Source organism: Dasypus novemcinctus, chromosome 14 (genome assembly GCF_030445035.2).
Source record: "Dasypus novemcinctus isolate mDasNov1 chromosome 14, mDasNov1.1.hap2, whole genome shotgun sequence".
Taxonomy (NCBI): Eukaryota; Metazoa; Chordata; class Mammalia; order Cingulata; family Dasypodidae; genus Dasypus; species Dasypus novemcinctus.
In genome coordinates, this window is record NC_080686.1 from 103,547,314 (window position 1) to 103,565,094 (window position 17,781).

The following is a 17,781-nucleotide window of genomic DNA, read 5'->3' on the forward strand; positions in this document are numbered from 1 at the left end:
CAGGCTTGGCGACCCAATGACAGAAGGTTCGTGGCATGGAGGTGTGTGCAGGGAGAGACAGGGCATGCATTTGAGAGGCCGGCCAGACAAGACAAGGAGACTCAGGTCGTTTCCCAGCCACCCCTTCTGGCACTCCCTTTCCAAGAGGATCTCGGCCCTAGAGCTGCCTTCAGCGCACCTTTCAACAGTCCACTCAGGTAACCTCCATATTTGGCCCTTCTCCTTCACCTGTTTTTTGAATTTTGTTTTTGTTTTAATATAAAACACCTAAGTATAATCTTAAAGGATCTTCACTAACAACCCTGTGAAAGAATCCTCCCGCCGCCAATTTGATGAGTTGGGGTTCAGGCATTTGATGTGAATTATCAGGTCACTGAATGGATGGTGTAGAGCCTCAGGAACACAGAGAGAAGATTCCAGGATGCGTAGGGTGCAAGCTCCTGAATCCTAGGTTCCAACCCCAGCCCTCACGGGAAGCACCTCCCAGTCCCCGGCTCCCACAGTTGCTACTATTGTGGCCACCGTTGTCAAGGCTGTGGCGATGACGCCTGCTGTCGACAAGGGTGGGCGCGCACCAGCAAGTTTCCCAAAACCACATGTGCAGAGCCCAAAGGAGGGCAGCCTCCCATGCCTCCTGGCAACTTTGGTTTCGTTAGGATTTTGAAATCGCTCTTCAGCAGGCTAGAAGCAAGTGTGAAGTGTCTACAGAGTGATATCGCAGATGGAGGGAACATGGAATCTATTTAGCAGCCAGCGAACCCACGGTGATGAATGGCTGCAGTGGCCACGTGCTGGGCGCTGGCTCTCCACTGTTCAGTGATCATTCCAGGCTCCTGGCCGGCTCCCCTATTTCTGTGCAGTCCAGTTCTGGAGGCCGTGAATAAGATGGATGCTTCTGACAGATGAAGCTATGACACACTTCGCACAGGCCAACTTGGACAAGAAGCCTCTCCCTCCCTGGGCACGCCACCCTAGCCAACACAGTCACCCCGAGCTTTGGCCCTCACCGAGCAGTTCTCCATGGAGCTTTCTGGCACGTGCAAGTCATGCTGCTAGACTATCAGTACATAGCAGGTCATCTATAAGGGGATATGAGACTCACTTTACAGCTGGGGAAATCAAGGCAAAGCAGGGCACCATCGTTTGTTGGAGTGCCGGAAATGATGACAGCGAAGACCAGACTCCAGGTCAGCTGACCCTGCAGCAGGCCTGCTCCCACCGCCAGCAACCAGCAGTTCAGTGACTAACAAAGACTCATTTCCCCAAATCTTGTTTTCTCTTAATATACAAAAATGAAGTTCCAAGTCATTCTTATTTCCTGACTTAATTCAGCCTTATTTCTGATATTATCTGATCTTCCCGGCAGCCCTATGAAGCCTGCATTATTAATCCATTCTACGGATGGGGAAACTGAAGGTCAAACAGATGTGCTGCAGAGTCAGTTCTGGGAGTATCGCATCAACTGAGCACCCACTCCACGCAGCTCCTCACGCAGCCCCTGGTCTCAGCCCTTCCAGATTCTTCACGCGGTATGCAGAACAGCAGTCTTGGGCATGGACGGACACGGCCAGTGCTGAGTGAACAGGACTCCTCCCAAAAAGATGAACTAGCACCTGTGATCTTCCCCGCTTTTGGGGGATGGCCCCCAGAAGCTGCTTAACCAAATTACTCATTTCCATGACCATGCCATTCCTCAGCGGCAATGTTATCGATTTAGCACATTTCCAATTACATAACATCACTCTTTTTTTTTTTTTTTTTTTTAATTTTTTTATTTTTTATTGACTTTGTAATAATATTACATTAAAAATATATATGTGAGGTCCCATTCAACCCCACCCCCCCACCCCCCCCTCTCCCCCCCCCCCCAACAACACTCGTTCCCATCATCATGACACATCCATTGGATTTGGTAAGTACATCCTCTCAAACATAACATCACTCTTGCTTTAGGGAGAAGGGCTGTATCGCAAGCTCAGCAACGCCAGCAGCGACCAGGATGGACCCACCGCAGAACAGCCGAAGGGGCTCGCCCCGCTCCGCACCCTGACACCCAGGAAAAGGCACAACTTCCCAGGCTGAGCCCACCAGCACACTCGCTCCTCCGGCACACAGCCTCCCTCTCTGCCTGACTGCGGTGCGGGTCACTGCTGAGCTCTCGCAGAGCCTTTCCAGCACCAAGGTCTAGCCCCAGGAGGAGGAGCCTGGATTCCCAGCCCTGGTCCACACCTGCCAACTCTGCGAACTTGGTACAACACTGACCTTTCCTGGACTTCAGTGCCCCCATTTGCCTCACGGATGACTGCAAGCTGAGTGAAGTCATAAATGATTTCCTGGCCTGTAAACCCCACTCAGTAAAGATTAGTTCTTTTCCTTCCCTTGATAAGAAACTAGCAGAGGAGTGTACCCCAGCTAGGTGAGGAAGCAGTGGGTATTTCAGGATGGCTAGAGGGTAGACTGGATATGCGAAGACTGCAAATACTGGGACAGAAGACAACCAGTGTGCTGGAAAGCAGAGTGGGGTCGAATTACGAAGACACTGCATGCAGAAGCAGAGACTCTGGGACTCTGCCACAAAAAAAACAGAGGACAGTGCTTCGGAGAAGAAAGGTATCACAGTATGACCGGCCCAGGGGGATGGGTGGCTAGATTGAGTCACCTCTCCAACCTCCATTTTCACATTGGAGGATACACCACCTAAAAGTTGTCAGCTACGAAAGACTGTTAGAACAACTTAAAAAAAACTGTTTATATACAAGTGCCTAATACATAGCAGATGCCTAATAAATGATGACTACATTGAAATAATTACATTAATACATTTACAAACATCTACCTACATATATATGTTAAGAAAAGAACAACACTTTCAGTCTTGCAACATCCAATTGAAGAAAGCAAAATTAATACACACAGAAGCAGTGTGGCTCAACCAGTTGGGTACCCACCTACCAATGGGAAGTCCCAGGTTTGGGCCCTGGTGCCTCCTAAAGATGACAAGCAAGACTCCACACCTGCCTCAACAAGCTAGACACCACACCGCCACAATGAGCAGACACCTAAACGAGCAAATGTCACAAGCCAGCAGATGCTGTAGCCCGCAGGAAGATGTGGCTCAGGCCATTGGGCACTCGCCTCCTATGTGGGAGGTCGCAGATTTGATTCCCAGTACCTCCTGGAGAAGGTGAGCAAACAATGGCCAGACAGATGAGAGAACCATCTGGGGGCTGGGGGCATAAATTTTTAAAATAAATAAACCTTTAAAAAAATTAATTCACAGCCATATTAACCCAACCTATTTTAAACAATACCCCTCGGATCTTGAAACTTTCACCCTAAATTGTTACAATTTACCCTGTTGGAAAAGGAGTAAGTCTCTTGTCTAACACAGTATCAGAAATAAGATAGATGCCTCAAAAGAAGTAGTGAGTAAAGAGCAAATGAAGGAAGGTATTAACTTAGCTTGCATTCAGAATCCTTCACAACCTTCCTTACAATTTCCTTCCAACCGTACACCATGCTCCCAGGTGTGGGACACCAGACCTTCGACACACATGCTGCACACGTCGCTCCCTTTTTCTGGAACTCCTTCGAGTCGGCTGGCTAATTCCAGCTCACTCTCTGTTCAAGACTTCATTCAAGTGCCACCTCCTCTAATAGGCCTTGCTTAACTTCCCAGGCACAGGAGACACTTGCCCCTGTGCAGCCATAGCCACTGGCACGTGTCCTTATGTAACTGTTTTCTCTGCTTTGTTTACTTCTGTCTTGCCCACCGGGTGGCAAGCTCTCTGAGGTCAGTCTTGTCTAAGTCGCCCCTTATCCCTGTCATTTGGCATACTACTCAACATGCGGTAGGTGTTTTAACAATCGCTGAGTGACTGACACAGCAAGAACCATTTTCTCTTGCCTTCCATGGCCTCGCCTTAGAGAACACCTAAAAAGCAGGCTCCACAGTTCAATCACTGTGACCTCTCGCTGGGGCCTAGCATCATAACTAACAAAAACAGGAGCATAATACGTGTTGCCTGACTTAGGAAAAAAGCAAACAGATAGATTGAGGGTGGGCCAGAAAGGATCCTGACCCCAGCCTGGGTACACACTTGAGCACTGTTTGACTTGTAACCCAGTCCAAAACAAAAGCATTATCCCAAAAGCCAGGCATGTGCTAACAGCCAGAAGCCACAGAGGCACAAAGCACCAGAGCCGTCTCCGGGCCACTGCATCAGTGGATGCAGGGATGGACAGGAAAAGAGAACAACAGAGTCTCGGGCCTTGGAGAAATCCTAACTGGGGAGAAAGCAAGAGCAGCATATGAAAGGGTAAAAGCAAAACGCAAAGGAGCACGTGGTCAGGTGATGAGCTGTGTGGTGCCCGATGCAGGAGCACATGGTTGGGTGATGAGCTGTGCAGTGCCCGATGCAGCCTGCGCACCGGCTTCTCATTGAGGAAGGTGTCAGTGACAAAAGCCTTTGGGAGAATTTGCGTGACACAGAGTGAAAGGAAGGTGCCTTTCTGAAGGATGATTCCATACCCCAAGCCTGAATTATATCATAATACAAATGAATCAGGTACCAGAGGTACCAAGCGAATTTACAGACAAGTGTAAATGACCCTACTTCCCAATTTTCCTGATTGCACCTGTTTTCCTGATTGCACCTGTACTGTCTAATCCATGCTATAATAAATGAAAAGAAACAACAAAAAAGAATCATACTATTAAGCCAGCTATTGTATTCAAAGAAACAAAGTGTATAAAGAGTTCAAGTGCTCAGACAAAAGTATTTTCTGTACATATAAAGTCATACCTGCTCTCACACAGAAAAAAAAACAGCAAACCTGTAGGAAGTTACTATGATACTTTAAACAAACCTATTATTCCATCAATATTTAGAAAATAAACACTTGAGATATGAATGGGCTCAAAGGAACACCTTTCCAAATAAACATTTTTAAATATTATCCTCAGTTTTGAAAGAATAGCCAGAGTAAATGGCTAAGGACCAGGACTTCCACAATAGCTTAGAAGTTTGGCTAAACATCTCCCCAAAACTCAAAGATAAAACTGGACTGAGTCAATAAGAACATTTTTAAGACTCTTGAAATTAACCAAAGGCTTGTAACAAATTGAGAAGAACTGATGCTTGAAAACCAGCATAATCTTGGTAAGAGCAGAGAGAGACTGGGGCAGTGTAGCCAGATCTGTTCCCAACACTCTTTCCACCCCCAGCTCTTAGGTGGACAAGTTCTAAATGGGCAAGAGAGGCAGGTCTGAGTACTGACAGCTCTGCGGCCCTGACGAAAGAGGCTGATATTATTTGGAGCAGAGGAGGGAAAAACCATGCCCAGGGGTACTGTCAAAAACAAAAGTAATCTTGGAGCAAAAAATCAGGGAAAGAAAATATTGCATCAAGCCTGAAATCATAAATGGGTTGGGGCAAGCAACAACTGGCAGACCAGTCAAAAATAGGGAGATTCTGTGAATTACATGGCAAATACTATATAAGGATAAGATCCCATTTATCCTTGGTGGACTAGAAGGCTGTGCACACACTCAGGAGAAACTGGAGAAGCCCTAGTGAGTTCCTGTCCCTGGCTGAAAACGAGTCCTTGAAAATTCAGAAAGTAAAACCCGGAGTAGACCTGTAATCTTTGAAAGTATTCCCCATGTCACATGCAGACAAAGGGCGGAAGCCTTGCTGGCTCAAAGCATTTAAGCACACCATCTAATCAGGCACTAGTTGACCAATAAGCTCCGCTGAATCTGGGGCAAGACCTAGAAATACAGGCTAAAATTAAGAGTGGAAAAATAAACACAGACATCTCACATAGTGAGAGGTAAATAGACAAAATAAAAGTAGTCCAGCAAGTCATCAAACAAATGAACAAGCAAACAAAAAATAAAAACAGCAATAACAACCACCCCTCCCCCTGAGGAGGAGGGGGCTCAGAATTCACTTACTACAATGTATCATCTAAAATGTCCAGTCTACCACAAAAAAAAATTATGAGATATGCAAAGAAGAAGGAAATATTACATGACTCAAACATAGAAAAATATGGAGGGACATTGTCTCTGAGGGAGCCCAAAGTCCCCCAAACATAAGTAAAGGAGAATATGATAACAAACAGAGCATATCATTCAAAAAGATAGAAATTAGGGAAGCAGACTTGGCCCAGTGGTTAGGGCATCCGCCTACCACATGGGAGGTCCGCGGTTTAGACCCTGGGCCTCCTTGACCTGTGTGGAGCAGGCCTACGCGCAGTGCTGATGCACGCAAGGAGTGCCTGCCACGCAGGGGTATCTCCGCATAGGGGAGCCCCACGCGCAAGGAGTGCGTCCCGTAAGGAGAGACACCCAGCGTGAAAGAAAGTGCTGCCTGCCAGGAATGGTGCTGCACACACAGAGAGCTGATGCAACAAGATGACGCAACAAAAAGAAACACAGGTTCCCGTGCCGCTGACAACAACAGAAGCAGACAAAGAAGAACACGCAGCAAATAGACACAGAGAACAGACAACAGGAGTGCGGGAGGGGGAAGGGGAGAGAAATTAAAAACAAAAAAAGATAGAAATTATTTTAAAAAGAACCAAATAGAAATTTTGAAGTTGAAAAGTAGAAAAGATTAAAATGAAAAATACACTTGATTTTCATCAACAGCAGATTTAAACCGGCAGGAAAAAAAATCAGCAACTTGAAGATAGAACAATAGAAATTATCAATATGATGAACAGAAAGAAATAGGAATAAAAACAATAATGAGCAAAGCTTCAAACACCTGTAGGATACCATCAGGAATACTATCATATGTAGAATGGGAATTTTAGAAGGATAAGAGAGTAAAAAGGGGAAGAAACAATGGAGGCCAGTGGGATGCTGTATTCAAAGTGCTTAAAGAAAAAATGGCAATCAAAAATTCTATATCCCGCAAAACTATTCTTCAAATATGAAGGTGAAGCAAAGACATTTCCAGAAAGACAAAAACTGAGAGATTTCATTGCTAGCATATCTGTCCTGCAAAAATTCAAAGGAAGTACTTCAAGTTTAAAGGAAATAAAACAACATGGTAAACTGAATCCACACAAAGGGGCAAAGGATAGTATAAATCTTTTTCTTTCCTTGTAAATCCTTTTAAATCTTGTAACTCTCTCCATGATTTAAAAAATAATAAAACAACAATTATAAAATTGTATTGCTTGATAACATAAAATATGTAATAAATGTGGTACTAACAACATAAAAGTGAGGAAACAGAATAAAATTAAATTGGAGCAAATGAAATATACCAGCTGGTAACTCAAATACACAGGGAGAAAAAAAGAGTAGGGGAAATGGAAAAAATGTAGATTAATATAAAAGACTCTGCCAAGATATCTTTCCTTTTTTCTTCTCTTAACCCCTTTAAACAGCATAACATTACATAAAACAGTAATTTTAACACCATACTACTGATTTTATAACATATATAAAGATTCAATACCTATGACAACCAGAACACAAAGGGTGAGAAAGGGAATGGAGCTACACTGGAGCAAATTTTCTATATTATATGGAAATTAAATTAGCTTTACTCTGGAGGTTTGTGATAAATGAAAATGAACATTGTAATACCTAGATGATCCACTAAAAAAGCAATTCTAAAAAGAGTTAAAAATCACAAAGTATTTAAAATTATATAAAAGAAAATAAATACAAAGGAGGCAGGACAGAAGAAAAGAAAAGAAAAAAAGACATGAGATGCAGAAAATAAATAGCAAAATGTCAGGCGTAAATCCAACCATAATGACAGAAACATTGACTGGATTACAAAATCCTATCAAACAGCAGAGATTTTTCTGGTGGGAAAAAAAACAAGATCCAACTACATGCTGTCTGGCAGATACATTAAATTCAAACACATAAATAGATTGAAAGGAAAAGGATAGAAAGATTGTCATTGAGACATTAAGCTTGAGAGGAGTAACTATAATAATATGAGACAAAATAGGGTTCAAAACAAAAATCTGTTACAAGAGAAATTTATATAAAAGAGGAACATTTTATAATGATAAAAAGATAAATTAATGAGGAAGATATAGAAATTAGAAACAAAAATAAAAAATATATATCTGACGGCAGAGCCCAAAAACAAATGAAGAAAAACCCACAGAATTTAAGGGAAAAATGTATGATTCAAAGAAACAATTGAAGATTTTAATATTCCATTCTTAATTATGGAAAGGACAACTAGACAGAAAAATATAGAAGACCTGAACAACACGATCAATCAATTTGAATTAACTGATATCTGTAGAACAGTCTACTGAACAAGGGCAAAATATACATTTTTTCAAGTATACTTACAACATCTCCAAGATAGGCCAGATGCTAGGCCATAAAGCAAATCCCAATAATTTTTAAAGAACTGAAATCGCACAAAGTATGTTCTCCAATCAAAATGGAATTGAAGAAGACATCAGTTACAGGAGGAAATGGGAAGCGGGTGTGGCTCAAGCGATTGGACTTCCATCTACCACATGGGAGGACTCGGGTTCGATCCCGGGGCCTCCTGGTAAAGGCGTGCCCAAGCAGTGAGTCAGGCCGCACTGCAAGCAACACAGCAAGATGATGACACAACAAAAGAAAGACACAGGGGAGTCAAGGCGAGACGCAGCAGAAACCAGGAACTGAGGTGGCACAAGTGACAGGGAACCTCTCTCCCACATCAGAGGTCCCCAGGCTCGAATCTCAGTGAAGCCTAGAGGAGAAAACAAGAAGAGAAGACAAAAAAAGAGAAAGAAAAAGACACAGAAGATCACACAGTGAATGGACACAGACAGCAAAGAGAGCAAGGTGAGAGGAGGGAGAGAAAAAATAACAGGAGGAAAGAAAGGAAATTCACAAATGTTTGCAAATTAAACAACATACTTCTAAGTAACATATGGACCAGGGAAGACATCAAAAGAAGTTATATGAACAACTGTACGCCAATAAATTAGATAGCCTAGATGAAATAGACAAATTCTTAGAAACATACAAACTACTAAAATGATTCAAGAAGAAACAGAAGATTTCAACAAACAAATTACTGGAAAAGTGATTGAATTAGTTATCAAAATCCTCCAAACCAAGAAAGCTCAGGATTAACTGGCTTTTCAGGGGAATTCTATCAGACATTATAAGAAGATTTAACTCCAATTCTGCTCAAACACTTCCAAAAAAAATGAAGAAGAGGGAACACTCTAATTCATTCTACAAGGCTGACATCACCCTCATACCAAAGCCGGATAAAGATACCACAAGAAAAGAAAACTACAGACCAATATTTCTTATGAATATAGATGCAAAAGTCCTCAACAAAATAATAACAAACCAAATCCCACAGCATATTCAAATAACTATACATGATGATCAAGTAGGATTTATCCCTGGTATGCAAGGGTGGTACAAAATAAGAAAATCAATTAATGAAATACACCACACACTAAAAGAGTGGGGGAAGGGGACACTTTATCATCTCATTTGATGCAGAAAAAGCACTTGACAAAATCCAACAATGCTTCTTGATAAAAACACTTAGAACTACTGTCAATACAAGTATAATTTGGCACACAGTTCACCCTGGAAGAGAATAATATTCAGTAAGCATTATGGAGGCATTCTGAAACTATTTAACTTCCAAGAAATGCATCTTTCATGTAGTTTTGATACAAGCAGCTCAGGAAATCACAGTTCTGTAGAGAACATAGCACATTTTTGATAAATCTTAATAAATTACAAAACATGTTTTAAAAAATAAAACACTTAAACACAAGGGAACAGAAGAAAACTTCCTCAACATGATAAAAGGCATAACTAACATCCTACTTAATGGTGAAAGATTTTCCCTCTAAGGTCAGAAACAAGACAAGGATGCCCACAGTCACCACTGTTTTTCAACACTGGGCTGGAAGTTCTTGCGAGAGTACCTAGACAAGACAAAGAAAGAAAAAGCATCCAAACTGGAAAGGAAGAAGTAAAACATTCCCTATTTGTAGATGACATGATCCTATACACAGAAAATCATGAAAAATCCATTAAAAAAATAAGTAATGTTTCTACTTTCCACAAACACAATTGTATTGTCAAATATACACTTCCTTTCCTTTCTGAAAAGTACTCAAACTTTGCCTCAGAACAGACTTAGCAGAAATCAAGCATGGCATGTCACCAGCAGGACACACTTCTGAAGGATCTACTGGCTCACCTTCACGTGGCTGAAGTCACCTGCTTTGCTGCTTTCAGGTGGATTTGTAGTTTTGCTGTCCACTCGGGGCCTGACAACCTGGCGAAAAGGACTGGACAGTGGAAAGCCAGTGACGCTGATTCCATCTAAAAAATAGGAAGAAAAAATGTCAGTTAGCTTAAAAGTTTTAAAAATATAGGTGTTTGTATTCAAATACACTGACTGGGAGGAACAGTCTGGATTCTGCCTTTACTGCCTGACGAATCTTCCTTCAACCTATATTCACACCAAGTGTCAACAGGAAGTTGAGAACGTGCCATGCATAAACAGGACAGCTGCTCACCAGCTGCTGCAGCACGGGGCAGCCTCACTGGCTTCCTTTTCCTGGCCTCTGCCTGGGCCTTTGCACAAGGTATCCCTCAGCCTGGACTGGTCTCCCCTTCGTACACCAGGCTCCATCTGGCAACTTTATCTTCCTTTAAATGGCACCTCCTCACCCAACTTAAAGCAGCCATGACTCTGTCCCAGGTCTCTATTTAAAGCTCTGTGGGGCACTTGTTGCTCTCTAGTAGTGTTCTTACTTGTTGACATAATCAATCACTCTAATCCAGAATGCATCTTAAGTCCTCTCTCGATCTCACACCCATGTCCAATCCAATAGGAAATCTGCTAGCTCTCAAAGCACATCCAGGAAAATGGATGTGGCTCAAGCAGTTGGGCAACCGCCTGCCACATGGGAGGTCCAGGATTTGGTTCCCAGTGCCTCCTAAAGAAGATGAGCAAGACAGCGAGCTGACACAATGGGCTGGTGCCGTGAGCTGACGCAACCAAGATGACGCAACAAGGAGACACAACAAGAGACACCCCAAGTAGGAAGCAAATATGACTCAAGCAATATGGCACCTCCCTGCCACATGGGAGGTCCTGAGTTCGGATCCTGGTGCCTCCTAAAGAAAAAAATAAGAAGAGCAGACAATGAACAGACACAAAGAGCAGACAATGAGCAAAAACCAAGGGAAAAGGGGAAGAAAGAAAGAAAATAAACCTTTTTTAAAGAAAAGCACATCCAGAAATTATTTTAATGGCTACCTCCCTGATCTGAGTCACTGTCATTTCTCTCCAGGACTAATGAAGGACTTCCTTGCTGCTCTGTCCAAGGCCACCCATTGGTTTGGCCATCCAGCACCCTCCCTGACCAACCCCCGCAGCCCACGGCCTCAGTGGCCTTTCCTCCTGCATGGCAGGGAGGCTCCCACCACGGGTCTCAGCCCTGGCTCCTCCTTCACCTCCCTTTGCTCCGTGTACACAGCTAAGTCCCGCACTTCTTCAAGCCAGGCACAAACGCCATCGCCTTCTCAGTGAAGCCCACCTTGCCACCTGCCATCCCCCTCCTGTCCACCCACAGCACTCCCCATCCCTCTTACATAGATATTCTTTTCTTTGTTCTGAGAAGACAGCAGTGTAGCATATCTCTGAATCTCTCAGAACTGCAACATAAAAGCAGAGCAGCTAGAAAGCAAAACCTAAACTCTAGCTGGCACTAACCAGGTGCCAAGGTAGTCCCACAGACCCAATACACAAACCACCAATAGCCCCGAGCCCTGTGAACTATCAGGGCTTGTGCAGGAAAAAGAAGAGGGAATTTCACGTAAAATGAGCAAGATCAAAGTAACAAATCCCTGTCATTTTCAAATTCTCTGGAAAGTTATTAAGAGGAAAAAAAGAAAGTATGCAGAATAAAATCCCAACAGACAATAAAAGCATGCCAGAAAGACCCTTCCACAAAAATCACAATTAAAACATCCTATTTCAAAACAAATTTTAAAGCATTAGGAAAATGATATAAGACATGAGAGATGAAAGAACAGCATATATCATAATTTGAAAAACTCGACATGACAAAACAAAGGAAAAATTACCAATTAAAAGGACCACTGCATAAGGGTGCCCTGATTATTCATGGGGACTACACGAGGGAGAGCTGAGTGACACACGAGAATGCACTGCACTTTCGGCAACTCTTCCAGAAATCTAAAAGTATTTCAAAAGCAAATGCTAAAAATAAACAAAATTTTTAAATGATTTCAGAAATGAAGACCAAACTGAGAACACAAGAGCAAATAAACATATCAGTTTATGCCTATGAGAGAAAACAGGACATTTTTAATCAAAAAGAAATGAAGAAATCAAAAGTATTTCAGGGAAATGGCAAATACTGAAGACATAAAAAGAAGACTCAACATACAGATCAATGGAATCCCTAAAGAAGAAGATCAATCAAGGTAAACAAATATCAAAACCTACAATTCAAGAAAACTTTTCTGAAATTAAAAAGATTTGCAGCAAAATACTGAAAGAGCACACAATGAACCTGAGACTATCACCAATATTGTGGTTTATTTTAACAAAAAATATTGCACTTCTATATGAAAGAAAAAAATCCTTTGGGCATCTAAGCAAAAACAAGTGAACTGAAAGGGAAAGAAAATCAAATTATCAAAAAATTTTGACAGCAATGCTTAAAAATAGATGTAATAATTTTTAAACCCTGAGTTCCCAGATTTGTCAGAAGACAAATTACAAGGCAAAGAAAAGGATAGGGGAGAGATTGAGAGACTTCAAATAAATTTGAATTTTTTCTAAAAAACTTGTTCCTGGGAAAAACATTTGTGTGATAAAACTATTTAAAAATATTAAATTAATTACAAAAAAATCAAGACGGAGGCTCTCTTTGGGGTAAGAATGGGGGTAAAACTGGGATGGGGCACCTGTTAGCAGACAAAGTTCAACTTTTGGACTCCGGTAATAATTATAAGAATTTTACCTTTATAACAATACAGTAAGCTATATGTTTGTTTTGTGTGGCTTTCAGAGTCTGTTTTTATTTTTTATTTTACAATAAAAAAGGTTTAAAATAAAATTTCATTCTTATTCAAAAACATTTTAACAAATGAACCTTAATATAAGAGCTCAAACTATCAAATTCCTACAAGAAAATGTATGAAAACATCTTCAGGGCCTGTGTTAGGCAATGTTTTATTGGATTTTATACCCAAAGAAAACAAAAAAAGAAAAAACAGATAATGGGACCTCATCAAAATTAAAAACTTTTGTGCCTCAAAGGATTTTATCCTGAGAATAACATGGCAACCTACACAATAGGATAAAATATTTGGAAACCACATATCAGATAAAGGATTTTTTTTCTTTATTTTTTTAATGTTACATTAAAAAAATACGAGGTCCCCATATACCCCCCACCGCCCTCACCCCACTCCTCCCCCATAACAACAACCTCCCCCATCATCATGAGACATTCATTGCATTTGGTGAATACATCTCTGAGCACCGCTGCACCTCATGGTCAATGGCCCACACCGTAGCCCACACTCTCCCACAGTCCACCCAGTGGGCCATGGGAGGACATACAATGTCCAGCACATGTCCCTGCAGCACCACCCAGGACAACTCCAAGTTCCAAAAACGCCCTCACATCTCCTCTCTTCCTCCCACTCCCTAACCCCAGCAGCCACCATGGCCACTTTCTCCACACCAATGCCACATTTTCTTCGATTACTGATCACAATAGTTCATGAATAGAATATCAGTAAGTCCACTCTAATCCATACTCTATTCCTCCATCCTGTGGACCTTAGAATGGTTGTGTCCACTCCACATCTATGTCAAGAGGGGGCTTAGATTCCACATGGATGCTTGACACAATTCTCCTGCTTTCAGTTGTAGGCACTCTTGGCTCCCTGGTGTGGTGGTTGACCTTCTTCACCTCCACGTTAGCTGAGTTGGGTAAGTCCAATAAACCAGAGTGTAGGAGTTGCAAGTCTTGAGGCTCAGGGCCTGACTATCACATGGACAGTCCAGAGATTCAGGTCCCCTGGGAATACATTAAACCCCAGCACCAACTACAGTTCCAGTAAAAGTAACAGGAGAGGCTTGTGAAAGAAGATCACATCTGAGTCCAGCTCCATCACAGAGAAACACCAACTCCAAAGTAGGGCCAACTGACATGGCAGATAAAGGATTAATATCCAGAATATATTTTTAAAATCTTTCAACTTAAAAATACAAACAACCCAATTTAAAAACAGACAAAAGGCTTGAACAGACATCTCTCCAAAGGAGATATACAAATAGCCAGAAAGCACATGAAAAGATGCAAAACATCGTTGGCCATCAGGGAAATGCAAATCAAAATCATAATGAGATAATATTCATACTCATTAGAATGGCTGCTGTTTAAAATAATAATAATAATAACAACAACAACAAGTGTTGGAGAGGATGTGAAGAAACAAGAACACTCATTCACTGCTGGTGGTAATATAAAATGCTGTAGCCGCAGTGGAAGACAGTTCCTCAGAAAGCTAAATAGAGCTAGCACGTGGCTTGGCAATCCCACCACTAGGTATATACAAAAAAGAATTGAAAGCAGGGACAATAGATATTTGCACAACACTGTTCAGCGTTATTCACAATTGCCACAAGATAGAAGCAACCCAAGTGTCTGTCAACTGCTGAACGGATAAATAAAATGTGGTCTATACATATAATGGAATATTATTCAGCCATAAAAAGGAATGAATTCCTGATACATGTTACAATATGAATGAACCCTGAAGATATGTTGAGCGAAATATCTGACACAAAAGGACAAATATTGCATGATCTCACTGATGTGAAAAAATTAGAATAAGCAAACTCACAGAGTCAGAATCTAGACTATAGGTTACAGAGTGAAGATACAGAACAGAAAGTTAAGGCCTAAAATGTACAGGGTCTTATTTGGAATGATGGAAATGTTCTGGTAATTGATGGTGGTGATGTAGCACAACACTGTGAACAGAATTAACAGTACTGAAATATACATCTGAGTAAGATTAAAAGAGGAGATGTTAGATTGTATAAAAGGCAACAGAATAAAATTTTTTTTAAATCCATGGAACTGGGGAAGCAGCTGTGCCTCAATCAACTGGGCTCCCGTCTACCACATGGGAGGCCCTGGGTTCACATCCCAGGGCCTCCTTGTGAAGGCAAGCTGGCCCGTGCGCCCACAGAGAGCTGAAAGCTGATGGCCCACACCTGCAGATGTGGCACAGCCAGATGACACAACAAAGGGAGACAAGCAGACATAGAAGAATGTGCAGTGAATGGACAGAGAGAGGAAACAGCAAGCAGCAAGTGGGGAGAATAAATAAATAAGTAAACAAACAAACAAAAAGAAAACAAGATACTGCCACAAAAAAAAAATCCCTAGAATTACACTACACAGTGAATCCTAAGTTAAACCATCAACTTTAGTTAATAATACAATTATAAAAATATTCTATCATCAATTGTAAAAAATGAAGGTGGTGGTGGTGGGGAGGTATATGGGCATATTTCATGCATGATTGTTCTGTTAATCCAAAACTTCTCTCATAGAGGAGGAAAGAAAAAAATTTTTTTAATTGATTTTTAAACTAAGAAACAGAGACAGGGTTCACATTTAGGTCTGTCTGTCACCCATACATTTGATCTTTTCACTGTTCTGGAACACCGTTTCATTTGTAGATAAATCCATTTAAAATAACAGACCTTAGGGGATAGATACATTAAGTAAAACCCCATTAATTCCAGCTAACTAAAGAGAAGACCCCAGGTGAATGAGTGAGTAATCTGAATGTAGTTTTATTACTTTCAAGACCATAAAGAGATTGTCTCCCAATAGTATTCCCATTAGTTGGGTGTGATGGTTAATTTCACCCGTCAATTTGACTAAGTTACTGTGACTAGTTGTCTGGCCAAGCAAGCTTGATTGTTACTGTGCAGGTACTTCATGGAAAAATCATTAGCCAGTTGATTGCCTCTATCAATTATGTAATTATATATAACAATTCTTCTTTATTACAGATTTGAGCTAATCCCAATAGTAAATCTCTTGCTATTTACATATATAAATATATGTGTGCATTTATGTGTATACTGTCAATTTTGTTTTTCTGGAGAACCCTGAATAATCTGTTAGATTTCCCTTACAGATAACAGTAGGCATGTAGGAGAGGCATAACTATAAGTATGTCAAATATGACCGACTTCTTTAGGAATCCCCTATATTTTTTTAATGTAACATTTTGTGTGATCTATGTATCTTTTAAAAATAAAAAATATATTAAAATATATATATATATGATGGACTTCAAATGGAAACCAAGTCAAGGATACAAATTATCAATCTATGTTAGTGTAGAAACTGAATATTAATTTTGGCTTAAGATGCATGGAAACAGATATAGAAGAAAGGAAAAAAGCAGAAAATGAGGTTGGTTAGATGACAACTCGTATCAGTATGGTACTTTATAAGTTGCCCTTTAAAGAAGAGCAATGAATAACTTGCCCAAGGTCATATCGGCAATAATTGATTCTGAAATAGTACCACACCTGAAAGGATATTTCATAAACTTGGATGTATGGACAGATGGATCTAAGGATGGATGACAGACCTGAAACTTCTTTGATTCTAAGCCTACCAACGATTTTTCAGTTTTTAACTGTGACAAAATATACATAACAAATTATTTTAAGTGGACAACTCCTTGACATAAGTACAGTAACAAATACTGTGTAACTTTCACAACTATGCCTCATCCCAAACCAATACTCATTTAGTAATAACTGCCCATTCTCCACTCCCCCATCAACCATTATTCAGCTTCCTGTCTCTAAGAATTTGTTGGTTATAAGTATAACCAAGTATAAGAGAAGTCATACAATATTTGTCCTTTTTTATTTTTTATTTTTTTCTTTTTCTTTTATAGAGTTGTGGTCCTTTTCTGGGGTGGGAGGGATGGATACTTATCAGGGGCTCAGAACATGTGCTTTCTGGAAGTTTATTTGTATTTCTCGAAGTTTATTTGTATTTCTCAAGGCAAAAAAAGAAATTACACACAACAACAGTAGCAACAGAAATATAACTCCTTGGGTCTGCATAGCATTCCTCTGTAATTGCTTATAATTTCTAATTTTTTTCTACCTTATTAAAATTTTCTAACCATTCAACATTTCTTTGAAGTCACTTACTATTAAAAATCCTATTTAGCTGTCTACCAGCAAATATTAGAAGTCATATTCTACTATTTGTCGTGTTGTTTTTTTAATCACAGAATATTTATTTTCTCCCCACCTAAAGAGTTTCTGCTGTTATTAATCTTTTTTTAAATGTACAATATGTATATATTTCTTTTTTTTTTTGAAGATATATAGGTCACAAAAAATGTTATATTAAAAAAATAAGAGGTTCCCATATACCCAACACCCCACCTCCCACCCCTCCCACATCAACAACCTCTTTCATCATTCATTGCATTTGGTGAATATATTTTGGAACACTGCTGCACCACATGGATTATAGTTTACATTGTAGTTTACACTCTCCCCCAATACTTTCTACTATTTGTAAAGCAACTTTTAAACCTACTTTTCATTTATAAAACAGCTCAAACTCTTTCCCTCTAAGCATTTCAGAGCACATTTAAACAAAATTATGTCTTTTGACAGTATTCCACTTGTCATTCCCTAGAACCAT

At 40.6% G+C, this 17,781-nt stretch overlaps 1 protein-coding gene across 1 annotated transcript in view; it reads right to left on the reverse strand.

The window, feature by feature from the left end:
- The window catches only part of TRAPPC9 (trafficking protein particle complex subunit 9), a 762,741-nt gene that overhangs the window by 449,148 nt on the left and 295,812 nt on the right, over positions 1 to 17,781 (reverse strand). Inside the window, exon 17 of the mRNA XM_071208051.1 lies at positions 10,224 to 10,348. Coding sequence (XP_071064152.1) covers positions 10,224 to 10,348 — 125 coding nt within the window. The remainder of the gene's footprint in view (positions 1 to 10,223; positions 10,349 to 17,781) is intronic.